The sequence below is a fragment of the Sitophilus oryzae genome, unplaced genomic scaffold (genome assembly GCF_002938485.1).
Source record: "Sitophilus oryzae breed Bouriz unplaced genomic scaffold, Soryzae_2.0 scaffold_1420_pilon_pilon, whole genome shotgun sequence".
In the NCBI taxonomy this organism is placed as follows: Eukaryota; Metazoa; Arthropoda; class Insecta; order Coleoptera; family Curculionidae; genus Sitophilus; species Sitophilus oryzae.
The window spans coordinates 1,197,533-1,221,717 of NW_022146083.1; the positions used below are offsets into that span (position 1 = coordinate 1,197,533).

Here is a 24,185-nt window from a genome sequence, read left to right on the forward strand (position 1 = left end):
TATATAAAAACAAAAACAGCCCTGAACTGTCTGACTGAACAAACAGTACAGTTGCAAAAAGGTAGTGGCTCGACGTCCTATCAACGTAAGAATAAGGGAATCTAAACAACGTTGGAATTAGTAAAACAGACGAGACGTTTGCATAACGTTGAAATAGGTCATAAAAGTGACGTCGGAAAACTCTTTATTGCCCAACATTGTAACTATGTTTTCCGAAAAACCTAAAGATCACTTAAACAAAAAAGGTTACAAGACAAAGTTTATTCGACGTCGCAGAAGTTTTTACTTTGTTGTAGCACTAGTTCAACGTCGGCACAACGTTACAACAACGTTTACATTTATTTTAATACCCAAGTTTACGGAGCTAACTATTTTTTGTAACTAATCCAACGTTGTGTTAAGTAAATATGTGGTCGCAAGTCGTGAAAATGCTACTTGGTGTCTAAATACAAATACAAAATTCAGTTTTTTAGTATTTAGAGCAATTATTATTATTCAATGTAAACAGTCAATTAATGTAGTTTGAATACTGAGATCATATTAATTGGTTCTCTTTAACACAAAATATTTAAACAGTTTTTTTAATGAAATAAGCAAACTATATCGACAATATTAGTATCTGTACTCTTTGACATTTGTTACATCTTTAATAATAATCTAAAATGTCAATATTCCATGGGTATAGTGATAAATGAGGTCTAAATTATAAGAAAATTAATTTTCTATCTCTCTGTTTTCAATAATAAAGTTACTGTCAAATTCCTGTAGATCTGTAGATATTTTAACTTTCTAGAAACTTTCTAATAACCAAGTAGACTGTTTTGAACAACACCATTTCAATCAGACATAACTACGTTAAATGTTCGTTAAATTATCTGTATAATAAATATATCTATCAGTTCAGATTCGTTTTTTCACTTTGATTTCAGACTAAGTCGCCGTCTAGTTCTATTTATAATTCCGTCATCTGTCAAACGGTGCTCTCGCGCTTGTTGGCCATCAGAGGAGTCTCTGGAGACGGTTCCTCGTCTGCCGTGCCTGTCAGCGGTTGCATCGGTATAGGGGGTTCCCTGAAATATCAATAAGGTTAGGCTGGACACACACAAAAAGAGTGTTAGTCAAAAACGGTTTTTGTTTTGGGCAAAATGGTATGTATATTGTTTTATTACCCAAGCAGCATTTGGACGTCGGGACAACGTTGTGTCACGCGACCAAACGTCGGGGCGCAACGTCGGCACAACCTCGTGCTAACCCTAGTCTGCACTAGTTTGGAGAATAATTTTTGGGTCGAAACGACGTTGGATACCGACGTTGGCTAAAAGCCTAATTTAGTAACAAATGGGGAAACGTTGTTTTTAAAATTTCTAATTTCACAGAAAATACAAAACTAATAGGGCGTCTAAGTCGCGTTTATCCTAAATTGGGATAATTATAGTAAAAATATTATTTTTATGATTTAGTTAGAGACATATGTCCGATGGCAGTGAAGGAAAAACAAAAGTATGTAAGTGTGGAGGGATGTTTGAGATAATAATTATTGAACACTTTAACCGACTCTGTAGTCTGTAACTCGCGTTACCCAAGGCAAAAAAGTTAAACGCAAACAGCTTAATTGATAACATGTATTGTTTCTTCTAACTTTGAAAAATACTAATGGCTTAAAATTAAAAGAAAGTTTTAAAAATTTTCTTAAATTTTTTTTTTAGTAAAATGAGAATAATTTATTCCGCGAGTCGGAAAAAAATTGTTTCCGCGTGTTTTTTAGGGTCAAATATTTCAAGTTAATCGATTCAAAAAGCAGGAATTGCTATTTTAGAACGAAAACATTTATCTTATTTATGTAACAACATGGCGGCTTTCATTTTGTTGTTTTGGAGATTAAGATGGAGTAGTCGAGTAGTCGCATACTGACTAATAAAGTCGCAGTACGGCCTTAACAGGTAGTATACTAGTCGCTAGATTGCCTAATTTAGTCGTCCTAGAGTCTAGCTTGTGCCCTCTATAATCTAAATAACGAGGGAGTGGATAAATTATCGGATTAAATATTACTGTCGATAGTATATTTAAATTTAGTTTTATATGTACTTTCTTATGTCCCATTTTATATTAATTTTTTTTATAAAAAACAAAAACAGCACTGAACTGTCTGACTGAACAGAACAATGAAGTGAAAATTTAAGATTTAAAGTTATGGTTCAATACAGTTGCAAAAAGGCTAGTGACTCGACGTCCTACCAACGTAAAAATAAGGAAATCTAAACAACGTTGGAATTTGTAAAACAGACGACGTTTGCATAACGTTGGAATAGGTCCTGAAACAGACGTCGGAAAACTCTATACTGTCCAACGTTGTAACTACGTTGTCCGAATCACCTAAAAGATCACTTAAGCAAAAAAGACAACGTTTATTCGACGTCGCAGAAGTCGAAAGTTTATTCGACGTCGTAGTAGCTTCTACTTTGCTGTAAGTACTAGTCCAACGTCGCCACAACGTTACCTAAAAACGTTAAATTTAAATTTTTAATATTTTTTTGTTAAAATACTTATAACTATTTTTTTGTAAATCTAATTCCAACGTTGTGTTTTTATAACATTAGTCCCCAGCAAGTCTGAAAATGCTACTTTGGGTAAGGAGTTAAAAATTATACCTTTTACCAGGAGTTGTACGTTTGAAGTTTACGTGGTGTAGGAATAGGAACATCCCACGAGAGTAAAACAGTCACAAAATAATATTTTCGACACACAATTTCAACACGAATTAGAATTAATAAGGTCAGAGTCGGACTCGCGCACGAAGGGCTCCGTACCATTCATTATCCATACAACATTAGACACTATATTATTATAATTTTTTTTTCCGATTTAGCTAAAATTTTGAATGCGCGTATAAGTAATTTAAAAAAAATGAAGAAACACATTACTAAAAATTGTATTAATCAATAATAAATATATCCAAAAAAATCCTTATGGGTTTTTCGCCACTGCACTGCAAGAAAAATCTACAAAATAAAATAGTTATTTTTTGTAAACACTTCTGGGCGTTAAACCTAAACGGACGCTGCTTGTCAGAAGTTGTGTTTACAGTAATAAAAATTTTTTTTTTTTTTAAGATAAAAAAATGTTAACGTTTCGAAAGTTTTTCTTTCCGTCGTTTGAAGCAAAAAATATAAAGAATCAAGAAAAACTATTTAAAATATTAATCATATATATTTACAATACGACCACACGCAGACATATTCCTACGAATCACATCATTGTGTTGAATATAAAATGGCTAGTTTTAAATTTCTTAGTTCATAGATTACTTAGTTTCCACTTTCAACGAAAGATATGAAATAGAAAGAGATTACATTAGAAATGTAGCTGAGTGTAATGGATATTCTCCTTCACTATTGATAAATTAATTAGAAAACGTAGGTATAGGTTAATGATTTCTTAAAATTCGACTTTTCAAGTGGAGAAGATACGTCTAAATATTTTTCGATACCGTTTGATAGAGAGTTATCCTGTGGTTCAAAAAGGAATTTTTAAGAATGTCAATTATAAACTTGTGTATAGTGCTAATAATAAATTACAACAATTATTAGGTAATCCAAAGATAAAACACCTCCACTGGAAAGGTCGGGTATTTATGAAATTTCTTGCAAAGATTGTAATCAGAACAGTTGGGCAAATCAGAAGATCAATATTAACTAGATTTAAAGAACATTTAGCTCAGATAAGAGTAGACCGATAAATCTTGCGTTGCCGAACATATTGTTGATAATGAACATTGTATAGATCTTAATAATTTCAAATTAATCAAACAAGTCTCAAATTACAGGCAATTAGATGCATAAGAAAGCATCAGAATTAATAAATGTAAAGATAGTATGAACAGAGTCAACGGTCCAATTCCTTCCGGGTTCTCTGTTCCTACTACTCTAGTGGCGGAAATCTAACTGTTACGCTCAGCTGGCTCTGACTCGGTTGGTTAGATTTTGCCACGCCCACTGGGTGCCCACTGAGCGAGTATAAACGCTCACCTTTGTAGATTGTACTTTAGTTTATAATCATCTGCTTACGATGCTAACATGGTTAGCGAAACGCGTCCAGTGTAAAAGCAATGGTGTATTGTGGTACTTAGTGTTTTTATTTTGCTGTAACACCAAAGGTTCCGAACCCTCAACTGTAAAATATTTAAATATTAATTTTTGATATCAATAAACGCTTTATTTTTTAAAACAGATACGTCTACAAGAAATCGTTGACGTTCTGTTAAAATGACATTATATATTAAGTTAAACTTCAAAATTAACAATTACTCCCTGATAATTACTTAATAAGGTAGGTAAAACCAAAAGCCCAAACTTTCTGTATGATTATTTTTAAATTTCACGTATGTTATGTTTATTGTAATGTTCTTTAAAAATCAAAAGAAACTGATTGCATTACATTACTAACATCTACAGATTCATGGAGCAATACATTTTATTTTTGATAGATTGAATTAAAAAGCCTCTTTTATTTTTTCATTTAGAGGCTATCGCTTCTTTCATTATAATTTTGGCGTTATTAAAATTTATTCTGTGCCCTCTGTGTCCCATAAATGCTGCCAAATCTTAGGTTGTGAAAATCTCCTTTCTTAAATAATCTTTATGTTCTTTAATTCTAACATTTAAGGGTCTAGATGTTTCACCAATGTAAAATTTATCGCATTCACAGGTTATTTGGTATATTACATTTATTTGTTTGTTGTTTTGTATTCATTGGTTTAGTATATGATAAAATTGATCTAAGTGTATTTTATGTTTTTGAAAGATGTTTTGTATGTTATATTGTTTTCCTATCCTTCTATTTTTTTCCGAAACGCCTCGTATGTATGGAATTGTAAGTTGTATATATTGTGTATTGTTATCTTTGTGTCTATGATTTGGGGTTTGTATTTCGTTTGATGTTTTGTCAATAAATAACATAAGATTGGATAGTCGTTTTTTTATTAATGCATTTTTTTTATGTGGTTTATATCTTTGTTTAGTGAAATGTCATCTGTACATATTATTTTAAATATAAAAAAAAACTTTTTATAACACCTTTTTTACACTTATACTGTGATTAGATATGAAATTTAAGTATCTAATTAGATGTGTAAAATATGTAAAAATTAAAAAAAAAACGATTAAAAAAGTCGCCGTGACTAGGATTCGAACCTGTCTTACCACTTACTACAGCTCCAACGTCATAGCAGCGTAAAGTCCTAACGCTTTAACAACGCGGTCACCGAGGACTTGAAAGATTCTATGTAAAATTCTTACTTAAAAGATAAAGTTTAGTGAAAGTATTTTTTTATTTATAAACATTTATTTAATTCTGTTTTTTTAATTATTTTGGTTTAATCTGTGTATTTAAAATTTCAACTGTCTAGCTATAACGGTTCATAAGACAGACCTTTGTGATAGACGGACGAACAGCGACGTCTTAGTAATAGGGTTCCCGTTTTTTACACTTTGGGTACGGAATCCTAATAAAAAGTAATACTTTGTAAGTAAATACCGAGCAACAACAGGTACCTACACTCGTTGGCTTTGACACTTAATATCAGTTTAATAATATATTTTCGTACTATGTGCTTAGGCGCAAAAGTATCAAATGACGTTTTTATATTGTCAATCCTGTCACAAAAATTAATACATTTGTGGCGTTTGAAAAAAAATCGGTTAATACTATATTCCTTCATATACAGTGTGACCCACTCAAGACCGGGCACCCTCCATAAAATCTGTGTTTATAGTCCGATTTTGATGATTTTTTTTCAAATATAAAGTTTTAAAAAATGTACTTTAGGGCTCAATGTCATGTTATTTCACAAAAAACAAGGCCTACTTAATAAAGTTTTGTGGTGAAAAATTTGCAAAATCATATTAGCGATTTTTTTCAAAAAATTTGAGTACACCCTACATTCGGCATCCCCCAAAACAGTTCTGTACCAAATTTCGTTTCAAATATTAATTATTAATAATTCACGGTTAAATTAAAAAAATAATTCCCTAACGCATGTTAACGATGAGTTATCAAGTAACCCTTGAAAAAAAGAATCCCACGACAACGAGGTTTATTACAAACAATGATAAAAAATACTACAAGCAACACAATAACCGAATAATAAGTTAAACATATTCAAATAATTTACATTGCTTCCACCAGCCCTCCATTCAGTTCAATACATTTGTCGCATATTTTTCTTAGATTAACAGTTACATCCCTAAGCTGCTGTGGTGTAATATTTGCAGAAGCCTCTGTAATTCTAATACGTAATTCATCTATAGATTGAGGTCTAGACTTGTAAACTTGTTGCTTTAAAAAACCCCAAAGAAAGAAATCAAGGGGTGTTAGGTCCAGGGATCTCGGTGGCCCTCAATTAGCGGGCTATTTCGACCTATCCACTTATTTTCAAAATTTTCATTTAACCATTCACTGACAACTGCCGCGTTATGCACAGGTGATCCGTCCAATTGAAATTTTAAATTCAAACGGGTTTGGCATGGTAAATTATGTATTGCATCCCAGAAGTCATTAATCAGAAAATTCAAAAACGTTGGACTATTAGAATTTCTCAAAAAAATATGGACCAATGATTCTATCATCAAGTATGCCACACCACACATTTATTTTCTGAGAATACTGTCTTCTTGTATTGATTACCCATTCAGGGTTTTCGACTGCCCAGAATCACGAATTTTGAGAGGATACTACTCCTTTAGTACTAAATGTTGCCTCATCACTAAATAAAATTTCAGAAATTTCTATTAACATTAAATGCTCTGCTTGAGGCCATTAGCAGAATTCTAATCGTCTAACATCATCTCCATTTTCCAAAGTGTGTAAAATCTTTGGTTAAGGTTTTAACATTAGTTCGCAAACATCTCCTAATATTTTTCCTTGGTATATCCAAATCAACACTGGCGCCTCTAATGCTTGCACGAGTTGTTAGAAAATATTCTAACCTTGCTCATTCCGCCTATTTATTCTATGTTCCGGCCTTCTGTTTTTATTAAGTATTTTGACACACAACCAGTTTCATTAAAACCTCTATTTATTCGTTGAACCGTGCTTCTACTTACTGCAGGTCTGTCGGGATGTCTGTTGTTAAATTCTCTGACAGCTTCTCCTGCTTGAAGATAGTTATCACCCACTAAATGAATAATTTCAATTTTATCCCTAATATTTAATTGTTCCATAATGCAAATAATATTTCTTGATACAACACTTTTCTGCGTGCTATTAAATTAACCTTCAATTCTACGCTGCAGAATTGACAACTAATAAAACATTGTGGATTGTTTTTTTCAAGGGTTACGTGATAACTCATCGTTAAATTAGCAAAAATAGGGAATTATTTAATTTAACTGGGAATTATTAATAATTAATATTTTTAAACGAAATTTGGTACAGAACTGTTTTTGGGGATGCCGAATGTAGGGGTGCTCAATTTTTTGAAAAAAATCGCTAATATGATTTTGCAAATTTTTCACCACAAAAACTTTATTAAGTAGGCCTAGTTTTTTGTGAAATAACATGACATTGAGCCCTATAGTACATTTTTTGAAACCTTATATTTGAAAAAAAAATCATCAAAATCGGACTATAAACACAGATTTTATGGAGGGTGCCCGGTCTTGAGTGGGTCACACTGTATATACTATATTTCTTCTTCTATATTTCCTTCAGCCTTTTAATTCAAAAACCTTGAAAACTTAAAATCAAGTATAGTTCTTCCGAAGTCAATGAGGAAGATGCATATAATTTATTTTTCACCAGAAACTGTTCAATTTATTAGAATAAATATGTATAAATGCAAAAAAAAACTTTTTTCTTGAAAGCAGTACCACAATTTTATAAAACGGGCCATTAAAATACTATGGATACCGCAAACGACGCCTCGCGAATTGAAACGATATTCTATTGGTCTGACGTCGCCCGCCGTTCTCGTCGACGCGCGATGTCCAGCAACAGCCAGACGTGTTCCGTTTATGTACGTATTTGGGTGGCGACTACTGAACATTTTTGTTGCTGGCGTTGATTGAAGGCTTTTATGCTTTTGTGCAGTTATTATTTGTATGTGTTGTGTGTTCTGAGAATTTTTTAAGTAATGACAGATTCAGGGTTTGTAAAAGCACAATCAGATAACTTGCCAAAAGTCGATGCTTTATGTTGGCTGCTTTTTAAAACAAATTCCCCATTTTTTGGTGCTGAATTACGAGGAAAAAAACAGAAAGGTATGTAACATTTATTCTTTGTAGTACTGAGGCATATTTGAGTATAAGTAAGGTGCCTACTGTTACGAACTTTTTATATAGTTATAAATTATTATAAACTAATTTTCAGATCAGGTAGGGAGACATATGGAGATAATGCTGTAGGTTATGTAGAAGTAAAAAGAGACAAAAATATTTGTTTAGTACGTGGAAAAATAACTCCAGAGCATAGCGTGAAAAAGAAAATTTTTTTTTTTTTTATATATTGGCACCTCCTTACCCTTGTTATTTTTAAAGATTGTTTTTTATTTTTTTTTTTTTTTTTTTTTTTTTGTTTAAAAATATTATACAAAGGTTACATAAGCAAGCGCCAAAATTAAGTTACTTTTTTAAATTAGAGGAAACACCCTATATATTTTTGGATTCTTCGGAAATTTCTAGATATTCTAGATATATTTCATGTATAATATCCTATACCTATCTTTAAATGTTTACGAAATATTGACAGTCGAAAAGCGAAAAATACCTGCAATTTTCTGGACCACCTTTTTGAGACACCCTGTAGCAACTAGAATTAATTTTAAAAGAGAGTATATGAAAAACCATGCAACTTTTTTATTTAATGTTTTCTTCTAAAACTTGCAGTTAAGGCTGTAAGGGTGTCAAAATATAATGAATAACCCTGTACATTCAAATTTCATACCTATGTAAAACAATATACATAAATATATGAACTTACATCAAAATGATCTTCACAACAATAAATCGTAAAAATAGAGGATAATTTAACGTTTTTCTTTTCATCTCTTCTCATGGCCTTGGATCATTTTTTCTGTTTCGCTCATCATTACTATTTATAAATATCACTAATTACTAATTATGTATTAATTAACACAAATAACTAAAATTTCGACTCGGATTCAACAGCGTTTAAAAGCAAACTGTGTAAAATAAACACGCGTCTGGCTCCACGCAACCAGAAGAACGGCAGGTGACGTCACAGCGGCAAGGCGCGGTAGGAAACGTTGCCCATTCAATTACAATATTTATTATTTATATTAGAACGTTTCTTAACCGATATCAACGATTTTTTGTTCAATTTGTAGTATATGAACTATTTTTCATTCTTTAACCGTATTTTTCCTCATTGGAGTATATTATGACTCTTAATTTCAGCACTGTCTTAGCAAACCCAGTATTTCCAACTGACTCCGTAAATTCTAAAAATCATCAGATTTGTAATATTGTGACTACCTTGTTTGAGTAGATCTTAATCTCTGTTGAGCTATGGGCGCGTTTCTGTACGCCACTGGGTACATTCCTGGCGGTAAGTGACTGACAGGGCCGTACTGCCACTGCTGCGGGGGTTGCCTGGGTAATGTGCAGGAGGTGTTGTAAGGTCCCATCATTTGAGCTGGACCAGGTAACTAAATAAAAAAAACAATTCAATGCATATTTTTTAATTTTAAAAATATTGTTTTATGCTGTCCTGTCCTATATATTTCCTATTATATTATATACAATGTCAGTCTAAAATAAGAGCAAATCTTGACTGGCAGCTATAGATAAAAGACTTATACTATTAAATAGATAGGCAACTTATAATACATTTCAGTTTTATTATACAAGGGCGCCTCTGGTAGTCGGAGGAAGAAATACAAATGGAGGGGAGGGGTGCGGGGAAGGGAGGTTGTTTTAGTTAATTTAAAATAAATTTAGACATACATGTAAGGACACTTTGTGTGCTTTTAATTAGGTCGAACACATTATAAACGATAAATCAACTGAATTAAAAGCATATACAAAGTGTTCTTATATGTCAGATATTAATTAAAAAATATATTAAAATACTAGAAATAGTATATATTAAGTTGTTACAGTTATAATTTAATCTTTGGCGGTTTTCAGCAAATAGCAGGCAGTTTACATAATTTTCCTCCCTTTGAAGTTAATTGGAAACGGCTATATAATTTTAGTGTAGGCAAGAATCCCAGTTTGTTTCCGTTTGGGACCTGAAATAATAAAACAAATTAAATCAGATGTAATCATCTGCTGATCATGCTAATATAAAACGCGCGTCCTTAATTCCTTACATGCACCGTAAAAATTAAATAACTCCTCTGCAAGTAGCATTTATTAGCAGTACTAATTTAAAAATCTATAACTGTAAGACTGTAAGTAGATATGTTTGAATTTACTTACCATTGTATCCTTTGGAAACCAGGTGTACAACAATTAAACTCCGCTGACAAAAAATAATTAGAGTTATTACAAACACAATTATCACATTTTTAAAAACATTTGTCACAAACAGAATACTGGCAAAAAATCTGAAGGAATTTCATTTTACAATAATTCGACAAATCAAAACGAAATCAAACCTTAAAATCACAACAAAAGCATCTCTAGATGACAGTTAAAAATCAAATTTTTTTATTGTCAGATATTGACATTTGCATTATTAATAATTGACGGTTACAATATTTTGCGCCTCTGCATCTTGGAGGAAAAACTATTTTTTAATGAACTGTCATTTCCATTTAAGTTTCCCAGCCATGGCTGGCAGATCTGGTTTTATTTCTCGTACGTTTAATCTATTATCTATACAGGCTTGTTCACCACATACGACACGGACCATTGTAGCTAAATGATTAGATTTTTACAAATTGTAAGTTTTGGGTTCGTTGAAGGATATTAAGTTTCAATTTAAAAATATTTTACAAAGATACAGAGTATCTCCTAAATAAGTAAAAAAATATTATAGTTGTATTTTTTTAAATGCGATTTTCCCTGTATATTATTCTATTTTAGGATTCTACGATCGAAATAAAGGTAAATTTGATTAAGGTTTATCACACTTAAACCTGTTTTTAAAATAACAATTTATGAAATTGCAGTAAAAATTTTAAAGACTTCATTTCTCCAAGGGTATAGAAGTTTTTAATACTATATTTACTGAAGATTATTTATTGATCAGATGTTATTGTTGCAATAAAGAGAGAGAATTGTCAAAAATTAACGTAATTCTCGATTATAGGAACATTTATTTCATATAGGGTTTTTATTATTTTTAATCATTTTTTTTTTTTTTTTTTTTTTTTTTTTTTTTTTTTTTTTTTTTTTTTTTTATATAAAAAAACCTGTCCCTAAGGAAGAAGTCATTTAATAAATATAAAAGTTTAATACGAATATTTTTAATTTAATTAAGCAACACTAAAATAAGAGAAAATTAACCCCGCTATGATACGGAAGCGTTCAGCGTGTCTTGCAAACGCGGAAAAGACAGTGTTTGTTGTCCTTCTCGGCAAGAGTCGTCAAGGGAATCGGACCGTTACGGACAAGAGACCCTAATCTATCGCTCGTGTCGACTCGTTATAACCACACCTCAAACAATAACAAACAATAACAAGACAGTGTCTGACCGCATGTTCCAGCTATTATGAATGAGATGCTCAGTCTATATTTTATTTTAAGTCTATGGTCCCAATGACAGTAAAAAATATTAATAGTTGTTTTTTTAAATGGAAAACACCTGTATATTATTCTTTTTGGGATTCTACTATCGAAATAAAGGTAAATTTGATTTAAAGTTTTATCACACTTAAACCTTACTGTTTTCGAAATATCTTTCCAATTTTATGAATTGCAGTAAAAATTTTAGGCTTCATTTCTCCAAGGGATGAAAGTTTTTTAATACTAAATATTTACTGAAGAATTTATTTATGATGCAGATATTGCTGGTTGCGAGAGTTAAACTAATATATACAGAGTGTAAAAAAATTTTATTTAACTCAATTACTTAATAATAACAAATAAATATATATAGATATTGATATATATAATAAAAGATATAAATTTCGTGAATCAGATGCACAATTTAATTGTCTATCAAATTGTGTTATACCATTTTTTACCCATTCTTTTCATACTTTAATCATCGTCTTTATAGAAAATGAATTTTCTTATAATTTAGACCTCATTTATCACTATACCCATGGAATATTGATATTTTGAATTTTTGAAATTTCCAAAAAAATTTTAAAAAATTACAAATTTACAAATTTTTTTTCACTACCTCTAAAAATATTTGCATTTATTTAAGGCTCACCCTGTATAATACAGTATCAGAGACGGTAAGTTCGGTGCTTATAGCCACGCGAGCTTAGATAAACTAACCATAATATATACTGAATGACAAAAAAGAATAACACCTATATTATATTTGTCATAATTCAATAAACTTGAATAAAAAGCGATTAAATTAACATAAAACATAATTTTGGTCCCTCAATCAAAGACAATCCAATATTATGGTCCTTTGAGTCAAAATTTAAAAAAAATTGATCCTGCAAGAAAACATTAAAAAAATGTTGGTTCTTCGAGACAAATTTATTATATTATGGTGTTTGGTTTCAGTTTTTTTTCCTATCAAGAATTTTAATCTTTTGAGGAGAAAAAAAAAAACAGTGAATCACTTAAAAAGTTGAACCCAAAGCAATTGGAGATAAAGAGTTTTGTTTAGAAAGTAATAGACTAGCCTTAAGCCAGATAAACCGCCGAAGTCCTTTTAGGTATATTGATTTCAAGTCTGTCATGAATCGTTTTTTGTCTACATACATGGTGTTTCAGAAAACATGGCCTACACACTTTTGCTATATAAGAACAAAAAAGTCCACATGTTTGGTGAGTTTTTTTAAGGAAAATATTCCAGTTATATCTCATATGCACGTCTCTGGCGAATCTGTAGATAATTTTTATCATTAAAATATGTAGCAGTTATAGTAACTTTTACCCTTATTGGAGAAAATCATCTAAAGGTTAAACCACTGCATGATAGTCAGCATGCATATAGAACGGGCAGATCCACAGAAACTGCTCTGTACCAATTAACGGAGCTAATACAGACAAGTCTGGATAGCAAAGAAACAGCAATTTGTGCCTTCTTGGCTATTGCGGGGGCGTTTGACAATATACCACATAAGGCGGTCAGGCGATCTCTAGAAACAAGAGGGGTGAACAGAACTATTATTCGCTGGTTTTGGGAAATGCTGTCAACACGAACAGCAGAGGCTCAGATGGGCACTAAAACTGTAGCTGTTAAAACAACGCAAGGAACTCCACAAGGTGGAGTAACCTCCCCTTTGCTGTGGAGCTTGGTGGTGGATGAACTACTAGACGAATTAACTCTAGCGGGAATACACTGCATTGGGTATGCAGAAGACATAGTCATGATCGCTCGGGGGAAACATGAAGGCACCTTGTGTGATATTATCCAAAGAGGACTCCGTATCACTGAGAGATGGTGTAGAACTGTCGGGCTGAGTATCAACTCAGACAAAACCGCGATAGTGCCATTCACCAGAAAGCGAAGTCTGAAAAACTTGAAAAGAATCCAACTAGATGGAAAGGAAATACTGCCAACACAGGAAGTTAAATACCTGGGAATAACCCTGGACAGTAAACTCCTGTGGAACAGGCATATTAAGAACACTACCAGCAAAGCCATAAAGGCTCTCATGATATGCAGAAGACTGGCCGGAAATAGATGGGGCTGTTTCCCTAATATTTTGGGCTGGATGTATACCATGATAGTAAGACCCATGATTACTTATGGAGCAGTTGCCTGGTACACAAAACTAGAGCAACGGACGGCAAGGCTAAACCTATGCAAAGTCCAGAGACTAGCATGCGTTTGCATCACAGGAGCCATGAGAACCTGTCCAACAGCAGCAATGCAGGTCATTCTAGATCTAACACCACTGCACATTGTCATTGGTAGATATGCCAATGCGACATTGATTAGAATGGTCACTAACGGAATTAGTACTGGGAGAATTGTCAGATCAGGGGCTTGGAACACCCTCATAAAGGAAATACCACTCCTGCAACTCCCAGTGGACGATATGCTAAGAACGTACAACTTTGAGAAACATCTCCATGTAGTATTGAGCAATAAAAAGGATTGGAAGAGCGAAACGCTTGCCCAGCAGTTAAAAGACCATACCATAACTTGGTATACTGATGCTTCCAAAACCAATACGGGAACAGGGATCGGAGTGTTTGGGCCGAGAGCTAAATACTCCGAACCAATCGGCACTTACCCTAGTATCCTACAGGCAGAAATCTACGCTATCGAAAGATGCGTACAATTTATCTTAGATAGGAACTATCGGAAACAAGAAATAGCCATCTTGTCTGATAGTCAAGCAGCGTTAAAAGCGATCAACTCAGTATCAATCAATTCGAAATTGGTTAAAGAATGCATAGAGAAGCTGAATAAATTAGGCAAAGAAAACAAAGTCCTCCTACTCTGGGTGCCTGCTTACCAAGGGATAGAAGGCAATGAAAAAGCAAATAATCTAGCTAGGAAAAGAGCGAACACTCCACTAACTGGACCAGAACCGTTCTGCTTTCCAAGTGGTAACCAACTCAAGGCGGAACTCAAGAACTTGGAAGATTCCATCCGCAACCTGGAATGGAAATCTTGCAACGGTCTAAGACACTCGAAGAAGTTTCTGAGGGCTTATGATCAAGAAAAATCACAGATCTTCCTGGGTCTGAGTAAGAACAATCTTCGGATTGTCACGGGGTTTTTAGCAGGACACTGTCTCCTCAATGAACACCTCAGTAGATTGGAACTGAGAAGAAACGGCGAATGCAGATTCTGTGGGGAAGATGGGGAAACACCAGTACACCTCATCACTGAGTGCGCCGAGACGACAACCATTCGTGCCATGAATTTTGGTACTACTGATATTGGAGATGGAGAACTACCCTCTATAAAACCGTCCCAGATACTGGCTTTTGTCAAAGCCCTGGGACTGTATGATGAGTTATGATTCAAGAAAGGGGGACACAATGGATCTGTAAGGTCGCAGTGATTAACCCCCCTCCCACTCATTCTAATTCTAATTCTAAACTTTTACCCTCAAAATTTCCTAAGAATTGCTACAAGCACTTGGAAGAAACTTATAATAAATAAAAAAATGAAGATTTTAACCCCCTCTACCTACAGAACAAAGCAAAATCGGACATACAACACCTTGTATAATTAATAATAGTAAATAAAGACATCGACGGCACGTAGCTGTCTTCCTCAACATTTTTATCCACTCTGAACCGATAACATAACCTCACCTTACCCTCGAAACAGATAATGACTGACCCTAACTCTTTTTTATCGAGCGTCTGCCCGTCAGCAACATAGGAATCCTCTTAGAAAAGTGGCCGAGTTATCGTCATTGTCGTCAATTGATTTACGACAGAAGAAAATCGAGAGAAAATCGGACAGGAAAAGAAAGAAAACGAGGATGGATTCAAGATGTTTGTTGACTTTTTTACGGCACCTGAGATACCCAGTTGAGCTATGGGCATTGCAGAACACAGGCGTATCTAGAAAATTTTACAAAAGGAAAACTGTAAATGGATAAAATCATGTTAAAATTCAAAATTGTTCATGATTAAACATCAACAAAAAGTCGTTTATCGCATATAGGGCTCTCTCCAGTAAGTATGATTTCAGAGCTTTGCGAAATGCGGGAAAGAATGAAAGTGACTTGATATTCGAAGGCAAATGATCGTACATTTTCTTGGCATTGTACAGTATTGAGCCCTTAACTAGTTCTGAGCTCGGAAAATATCGTGCTCCGCATTCCTAAGTGGATAGTTGTGGGAAGGCCTTTCCGGAATAGAGAATATGTGCTTGCGGATTAAGCAAACGGATTCAATTTTGTATATTCAGTATTTTGAAATTTTTAAAGAAATTCTGGCAGTGAGTTCTACTGTTTAGTCCAAATAAGTATCCAACTGCTCAATTTTGAACTTTGGTTTGGTTTGGTCAGTTCCAGATAAGAATTTATTTTTAATACTTTTAATAGTACTACGGAGCTCATCTAATGCTACGGGCGTGAAGAAGAAACTGTGTAAATTCTCATTATTAGTAAATTCTCATTAGATCGGATTTGCTAAGAGAATGAATTGCTTATTGGGCTAGATATACAGGGTGGTCCGAACTGTATTCCGGAAACTTCGGCAGCATATTCTACAGATTAAAATAAGTCAAACACTTTGTATAAAAGTATGTACTAAAATGCTTAGTTTTGGAGATACAGGGTGTCGTTTCATTTTTATTTCGATTTTTTCCAAATAATTTCTAAAATAACGTCAATATTTAGATGAAAATTGGTGTCCGGGAGTCTTTTGGCATGAAAAATTTGATTTTGATGTCAATATGACTCCTACTTGTAGAGGGCGCCACCGACATATTTTTTAACTGGTTTGAAGAGTAATAACTTTTTGTCCGCGCCTGTATAAAACTACTGAGTGAAAAAAATATACATTTCCGTGATTTTTTACGTAAAAACTGTCACTTGGTAAAAATCGCTACGAGCAATCGTTCTCAAGATATTTATTTTTACGTCATTGTTGACAAAAAATAAACATGTTGAATAGATAGTTATTGGACTAATAACTATGTAGTCAACATGTTTAATTTATGTCGTGTTGTTTAATTATGTCGATTAATTTTCATGTAAATATTGACGTTACTTCAGAAATTTTATAGAAAAAATCGAGATAAAAATAAAACTTTTACACCCTGTATTTCTGAAACTAAGCATTTTAGGACATAAACTTATATGAAATTTTTACTTAATTTTATTTGTAGAATATGACGCCGGAGTTCAGGTTCGGAATACAGTTCGGACCATCCTGTATATCGCTATTTGTTTCAGGAAGAAATTCTTTGAAATCTCAATCAATTGATTTGTTTAACAAAAAAGAAAAAAAAGTCCCATAATACACCAAAACACTTTACTTTTGCATTGGACATTTTTTTTTTTAGAATTTAGAATGAGTGGGAGGGGGGTTAATCACTTCGACCTTACAGATCCATTGTGTCCCCCTTTCTTGAATCATAACTCATCATACAGTCCCAGGGCTTTGACAAAAGCCAGTATCTGGGACGGTTTTATAGAGGGTAGTTCTCCATCTCCAATATCAGTCGTACCAACATTCATGGCACGAATGGTTGTCGTCTCGGCGCACTCAGTGATGAGGTGTACTGGTGTTTCCCCATCTTCTCCACAGAATCTGCATTCGCCGTTTCTTCTTAGTTTCAATCTACTGAGGTGTTCATTGAGGAGTGTCCTGTTAAAAACCCCGTGACAATCCGAAGATTGTTCTTACTCAGACCCAGGAAGATCTGTGATTTTTCTTGATCATAAGCCCTCAGAAACTTCTTCGAGTGTCTTAGACCATTGCAAGATTTCCATTCCAGGTTGCGGATGGAATTTTCCAAGTTCTTGAGTTCCGCCTTGAGTTGGTTACCACTGGAAAGCAGAACGGTTCTGGTCCAGTTAGTGGAGTGTTCGCTCCTTTCCTAGCTAGATTATTTGCTTTTTCATTGCCTTCTATCCCTTGGTGAGCAGGCACCCAGTGTAGGAGGACTTTGTTTTCTTTGCCTAATTTATTCAGCTTCTCTATGCATTCTTTGACCAATTTCAAATCGATTGATACTGAGTTGATCGCCTTTAACGCTGCTTGACTATCAGATAAGATGGCTATTTCTTGTTTCCGATAGTTCCTATCTAAGATAAGTTGTACGCATCTCTCGATAGCGTAGATTTCTGCCTGTAGGATACTAGGGTAAGTGCCCATTGGTTCGAGTAATTAGCTCTCGGCCCAAACACTCCGATCCCTGTTCCCGTATTGGTTTTGGAAGCATCAGTATACCAAGTTATGGTATGGTCTTTTAACTGCTGGGCAAGCGTTTCGCTCTTCCAATCCTTCTTATTGCTCAATACTACATTGACATGTTTGTCAGAGTTGTACGTTCTTGGCATATCGTCCACTGGGAGTTGCAGGAGTGGTATTTCCTTTTTGAGGGTGTTCCAAGCCCCTGATCTGACAATTCTCCCAGTACTAATTCCGTTAGTGACCGTTAATCATTGTCGCATTGGCATATCTACCAATGACAATGTGCATGCATTGGACATCAACAGGTGATTAAAACTCAGTTTTCATCATTATGTGTTGTGGTAAAATATTGTTATTTATTTTGCTGTTGTAACACAAAAGGCTCCAACCCCAAACTGTAAAAATATTTTTACATAATTTCAGCCCACAGGAAACATACTGTATACTTCCTTTTGAGCTCTGCTTTATATTTTCTTCTAGTTTCCCTTTTTCCCTCTTTCGGTAGGGCATCGGAAGGCACGTAGCCCTCGTCCAGTCTCGCCCTATTTTCGCTGGGAAATCACGAAACGGACGGAAAATCGTATCGCGAATCCGATAATAGGCGAGGAATCAGTGGAGAACGCGCCGGAACACGTACGCCGGAATTTCGATATAAACCTGAACAAATTGGCTGCCGGTGGTGGTGGAAGCCCCCACAAAAGAAGGAGAGACGTAGTCTTTTGTGGAAAAAAAGAATATGAACAACGAAACGGAGATTATTTATTTAATACCATCGACTGTCGGTTGGGAATTGTGTGGGCTATCGTGCGTTGAATAGGAGATGATATAAGCTGGGCTGGCACGTAATCGAATTTGATGTTTTGTATTGTTAGGAATCGAAAAATGCGTACAACTTATCTTAGATGGGAACTATCGGAAACAAGAAATAGCAATCTTATCCGATAGTCAAGCAGCTTTAAAAACCATCAACTCGGTAACTATCAATTCGAAGTTGGTTAAAAAATGCCAGAAAAGTTGAACAAATTAAGCAATAGTTATTTTTTATACATTAATAATTAAAAAATTGTAACGTTTTTAGTTCGTTACATGTCTTTTTTATATATAAAATATGATGTCTGGCCTATCATCACCGGATTCCCTCTTGTTCAGGCCGGATAGTTTATTTGACGCGCTCGGCGTAATTTTTACGTTCTCTAGTCCACAACCCTGATATCGTTTGACGCAACCCTGTTATCGCTCTGTGGAGGCGCTGTCAACATCGCTTCTGTCAACTCTCTCACTTTTGCTTTTGCCGCTCTGTAGCCTAACCTAACCATTCCGGCTTTTAGAAATGGTAATAATTTAAATCTTGCTGCAATATCTGAATCAGCTGCCATTTCGAAGCTACATGTAGATATGAGTTATTATCTTTTATAGATTCGATATTATTATTGAATATTTTTAAGGTAGAGTTTTGGATTGACCCACCTTAACTCGTATTTATATTTTGCTGGCACATTGGTGTTCTTTTGCTTTTGTCCTACAGAATGTTACATGGAAGAAAAGACGGTTTCTTTGTTTATTATTGAGCCCTCGGAAGTATTTCGAGGTAGGTTTATTTTGTTTATTAGGCCTTGTTTGGTTTTAAACAAGAGTTTCGTATTTTTAGGGTCTTATGGACGGACTGTGTCCAAGGTACGGGTAGTGTTCCCATGTACCGTTTTCTTATTTATCTTATGGACGTACATTGTCTTATGGACGGACTGTGTCCAAGGTACGGGTAGTGTTCCCCTGTACCGTTATCTTATGGACGGACTTTGTCCAAGGTTATAGTCCAAAGTTATGGTCCAAGTTACGGACATTATCCAAGGTCCTAGTAGTGTTCCAAGGTACGGGTAGTGTCCCCATATTGTCACAGTATGGATACAGTGTAAGCCCCATGCTGCTTCGCTCCCATATCTAACCCTAGTCAGTAGCTACGGCTGTATTGATTCATGGTGTCCTCATTCTGGCCCCTTTTGTTGTTTTGGCCAACAGGATCGCCGACAGACAGTACAGAGATGCGAGACCACCTCACGCTGTTACTGTTTGAAGCAAGATTACATAAAGAACAGCTAAGTGTAGATTTAAGTTCTAGTTTTACATTTAACATCTAAAACATTTTCAGTCTTAAACAATAACGTACATCTTAAGTAATATCGTAAAGATTATGTTTAGTGGTTAGATTGTTAAGAACATTCATATCGATTTAATATTTAAAATATGATTTAGATCTTAGGTTTCATTACATTACGTCTTGTAATGGTATTACTTTCATAGATATTTAGTACAACTCTTAACACCATTTTTTTTACATATAACCACTATATATTTATTAGAACTCTACAATGTCATGTACCAGCAAAGAACATCATGAATAAATATAGTCATTAGTTTGAAGTAATATACAACTGTGTTTTCTTTCTCGTACAATACTGGCGCCCAATATCTATTTTTTTTGTTCATTGTTATTACTTAATTTTCTTTCCAGTGAAATACCTTATCCACGACTGCTCTCCGATGAAAAGCTGCCGTTCGCAGTGGTAATGTTTTATAAAAAACGTTACAAAATATTCAGAAATTATTATTTCAAGTAATTTATTACGAGTAGAAAAAATATTGTGCTGGGTTGGCGTTGGTTTTTATGTAATTTGACAAATAAATAAAGCTGTCTCTTTGGTTGTCAGTTTTGAGTCAATCTCAATCATCTATCAGTCTATCATCGCTGTTAAAGTATCATTTAATCTGCCCTTGTGGTTAAAGTACTATTTTATCTACTATTTTTGATAGATATAAGGCAATTTTAAGAGTTGTTTTTATAAAGGTGTATGGAAACTTTAAACACAGGCGTACAACTAATACTTACCAGTTTTGGTTGAGCGTTTAGATCGTGCAATGGCATCCCATTCCTCAGCGTGCAATATCCCATATAGCCCGAATTTCCTGCCGCTTGGTGCAGGAGGCTCCTGCTGGGAGACGATGTTTCTATCGTGGACACGTGCTGCTTTTTCCGGGAATAGTCCGATCCACAATCGTCAGTGGCGTCGACAGGTTGCGGGATTATATCCGGGTTTTTCTCATCACTGTCACACTCCCCTGCACTGGACTCGTGTTTGGATATTGGACTGCCACCTACAAAAAACAAAAAACAGGTTTGTCCTCTAAAATATATTTTTTTAAATATTCAGACATTTATAAATGATAGATAATTTTCGATCTATTAAGACTCGTACACAGGAAAGAAAAATTGCCAAATAAATTTCAAATTTTTGTAAACACTTCAATATATTTTTTTTATAACTTTTGAATTTATAAGACACGTTTTGTTAATATATGATTCTATGTAAAAAAAATGTACTTATTTTTTATAATATTTAGATCTACAGTAGATCTCCGAATTTTCTTTTCAAAAGGAGTTGGGTAAGTTAGAAAATAAGATTTTTTTTCATAATTTCTGAACTTATGATACACTTTTTCTTAATATATCTTTTTTTATAAGAAAAAACTCTTTATTCAATATAATTTATTACACATAGTATAAATTATCTATTTTAAGAAAAAATAATTTTACTAAGTAAACAGAGAACTTTGTCTAACAATCTGGTTCGACAATTCGAGGTCTAAGAAACGTCTCGCTCCAAAGTTTAGCTCTAAAAGCGTAAGGATGCGGTGGAGGCAACAATCCTCCTTCCCTCACACCTCCTATCCTTACCCTCACTCCTCCCAGTGTTGTTCTGCTCGTTACGGACAAACGGCAATCGACAAAGGACGACGTTTCGGCGAGTTTCAATCGGGTTAAAAGTTATTAATTGTCTTTGGAGTAATTGCGGCAAAGTGTGTTGTATTGTCACAGTGGCAGAGAGTTGCTGTGTTGGAAATAACGACTTAATTTTCGAATATTAGGGTAGGTTATTTGAGATTTAAGGACGTGTACTATTTGGATATTAGTGTCGAAATAATATTTGATTCTTATTAACGATTTAATTAAATGAAAAGTCTTTTAAGATAACGTCGTATTTTGGTAGAAAAAGCTAGTTTAGTTTTTGGAAATTTAAAACCGCTGTTCTAAAAATGGTCTATTGACTTGGTGAGTGTCTCAATCGGCTCTGACTCACCACAGTATATTATGCAATTTTTATATTGTTTGTTTTATATTTTATTTATCTAAAACCTCTAAAAAATTTAGCAAAACTATTTTTTATGTAACAATATTTTTCACTGTACTGTTTCCAACATTGTTTATTAATAAAATATAACTCAAACGTAACAACTTTAATGAAATTAGAGTACAAAGCTTACCGCCGCCGGCCGCCGTCAACTACCTACGAGCACTAACAACTCTATGTTGGGACAAGGTCTTTTTTGCAATAAAAAATAGTAATTTATTAAAACGACTCGATTTATTTTGTTTATTATTCTAAATTCAAACATTACAATATGATCTAGATAATTTTATAACATTTTTGTAACTTTGCAAACAAATCACTTTTGATAAACTTGGGAACAACGAAGATACATCAAAGGAGACCAAAATTTCACCTCCATGCAATGGTATATTTTTAATTTTGTTAATGAATTCAATATTATTTTTAACTGAGAAAGAACGAACTCCCTTGATAACCTGCTGATGATGCTAACATGGTTAGCGAAACGCGCGTCCAGTGTAAAAGTAAAAGTGTTTTGGTGTATTGTGGTGATTTAGTGTTTTATTTTGCTATGTAGCACCAAAAGTTCCAACCCTCAACTGTAATAAAAATGAAGCGTTTAGAAATATCGAACTCTTCGTCATTATTCACTTTTAAAGCTTCAACCATTTTCTGCCTGACACTAAGAGATATATTTTCGTCAAAAATGATAAGGCTTCAGAACTAGGGTACCATAAATGGTTTCGAAACTTATCAAGTACTGTATTAGATAAGTTTTTATCGTATAACGCATACATCATTTTTTTTTTTGAATTCAATTGATATTTTTCTATTTTTAAAATAAAAATGTATTGTTACAGGGTAGACATCTTCAAATCAACGTCAATGCTGGGGTAATTATCAGCAACCAGAGTTTAGTTCTTCAAGGAGTGTCTAGAGCAACTGCAGGCAACTACACGTGTGTGGGTTACAACACAGAAGGAGATGGTGAAAGCAACGCTTTCTATTTGAACGTTATGTGTAAGTATCTTGCGTTTTTCTCAAACTATACAGGGGGAGTTTTAAATAAGTACAAATATTTTCAGGGCTGGTAGATCTCAATAAAAGAAACACGTTGCCATATTATCAACAAAAAAAAATCCAAAAAATTCCAAATTTTTTAAAAAAATTTCGCGGAAAAAATCTCACGATCGTGTTTCTGGGGTCGAAATATACTAACCCTAAAATATTTGCACTTATTTAAGACGCACCCTGTATAAATATAAATAACGTCTTTATTTTTAACGAAGCATATGCAAAAAAGTAAATAATAATATAATCCTTCATTCATAAAATAAGGGATCAATCCTTCTAAAGTCGTTTTTATATTCAGCTTCTTTTTATTTTTTAAAATTCTGCATTTTTTTCAATTCAAAAACAAAACCGATATCAAAATAAAGCGGTTTGTAACAAGCGTCCCATTTACCCGGAATTACGAATTTATATATTCAAAAAGCTCCTGCCAGCGATGAGAGACAACGAGAAAACCCTTTAAAATAAAGCATGTAACTTTCTTTTAAAGAGTCTCCAGAGTTTCTTTTAACAACAACTTTTTGGCCCTACTAAAAGACATAACTGATGTTTTTATTTTTTTTTGCTTTTCCTTAATTTGAATTTTCTTTTACTTCGACTTAATTTAAGTTTAAAGTTATTGAAATAAAAAAAAATTAGTAGACGAAATATGTTTTTAATGAAATACAAAATGAAAGTTTTAACAATATATACAGTGTGACCCACTCAAGACCGGGCACCCTCCATAAAATCTGTGTTTATAGTCCGATTTTGATGATTTTTTTTCAAATATAAAGTTTCAAAAAATGTACTTTAGGGCTCAATGTCATGTTATTTCACAAAAAACAAGGCCTACTTAATAAAGTTTTTGTGGTGAAAAATTTGCAAAATCATATTAGCGATTTTTTTTCAAAAAATTTGAGTACACCCCTACATTCGGCATCCCTCAAAACAGTTCTGTACCAAATTTCGTTTAAAAATATTAATTATTAATAATTCTGCAGTTAAATTAAATAATTCCCTATTTTTGCCAATTTAACGA

At 33.7% G+C, this 24,185-nt stretch overlaps 1 protein-coding gene across 1 annotated transcript in view; it reads right to left on the minus strand.

Moving 5' to 3' along the window:
* Positions 1–915: 915 nt before the first annotated feature.
* Positions 916–24,185, minus strand: part of LOC115876219 (Down syndrome cell adhesion molecule-like protein 1) — a 337,865-nt gene continuing 314,595 nt past the window's right edge. Inside the window, 3 exon segments of the mRNA XM_030891919.1 lie at positions 916–1,070; positions 9,489–9,661; positions 20,815–21,080. Coding sequence (XP_030747779.1) covers positions 971–1,070; positions 9,489–9,661; positions 20,815–21,080 — 539 coding nt within the window. The 3' untranslated portion in view covers positions 916–970.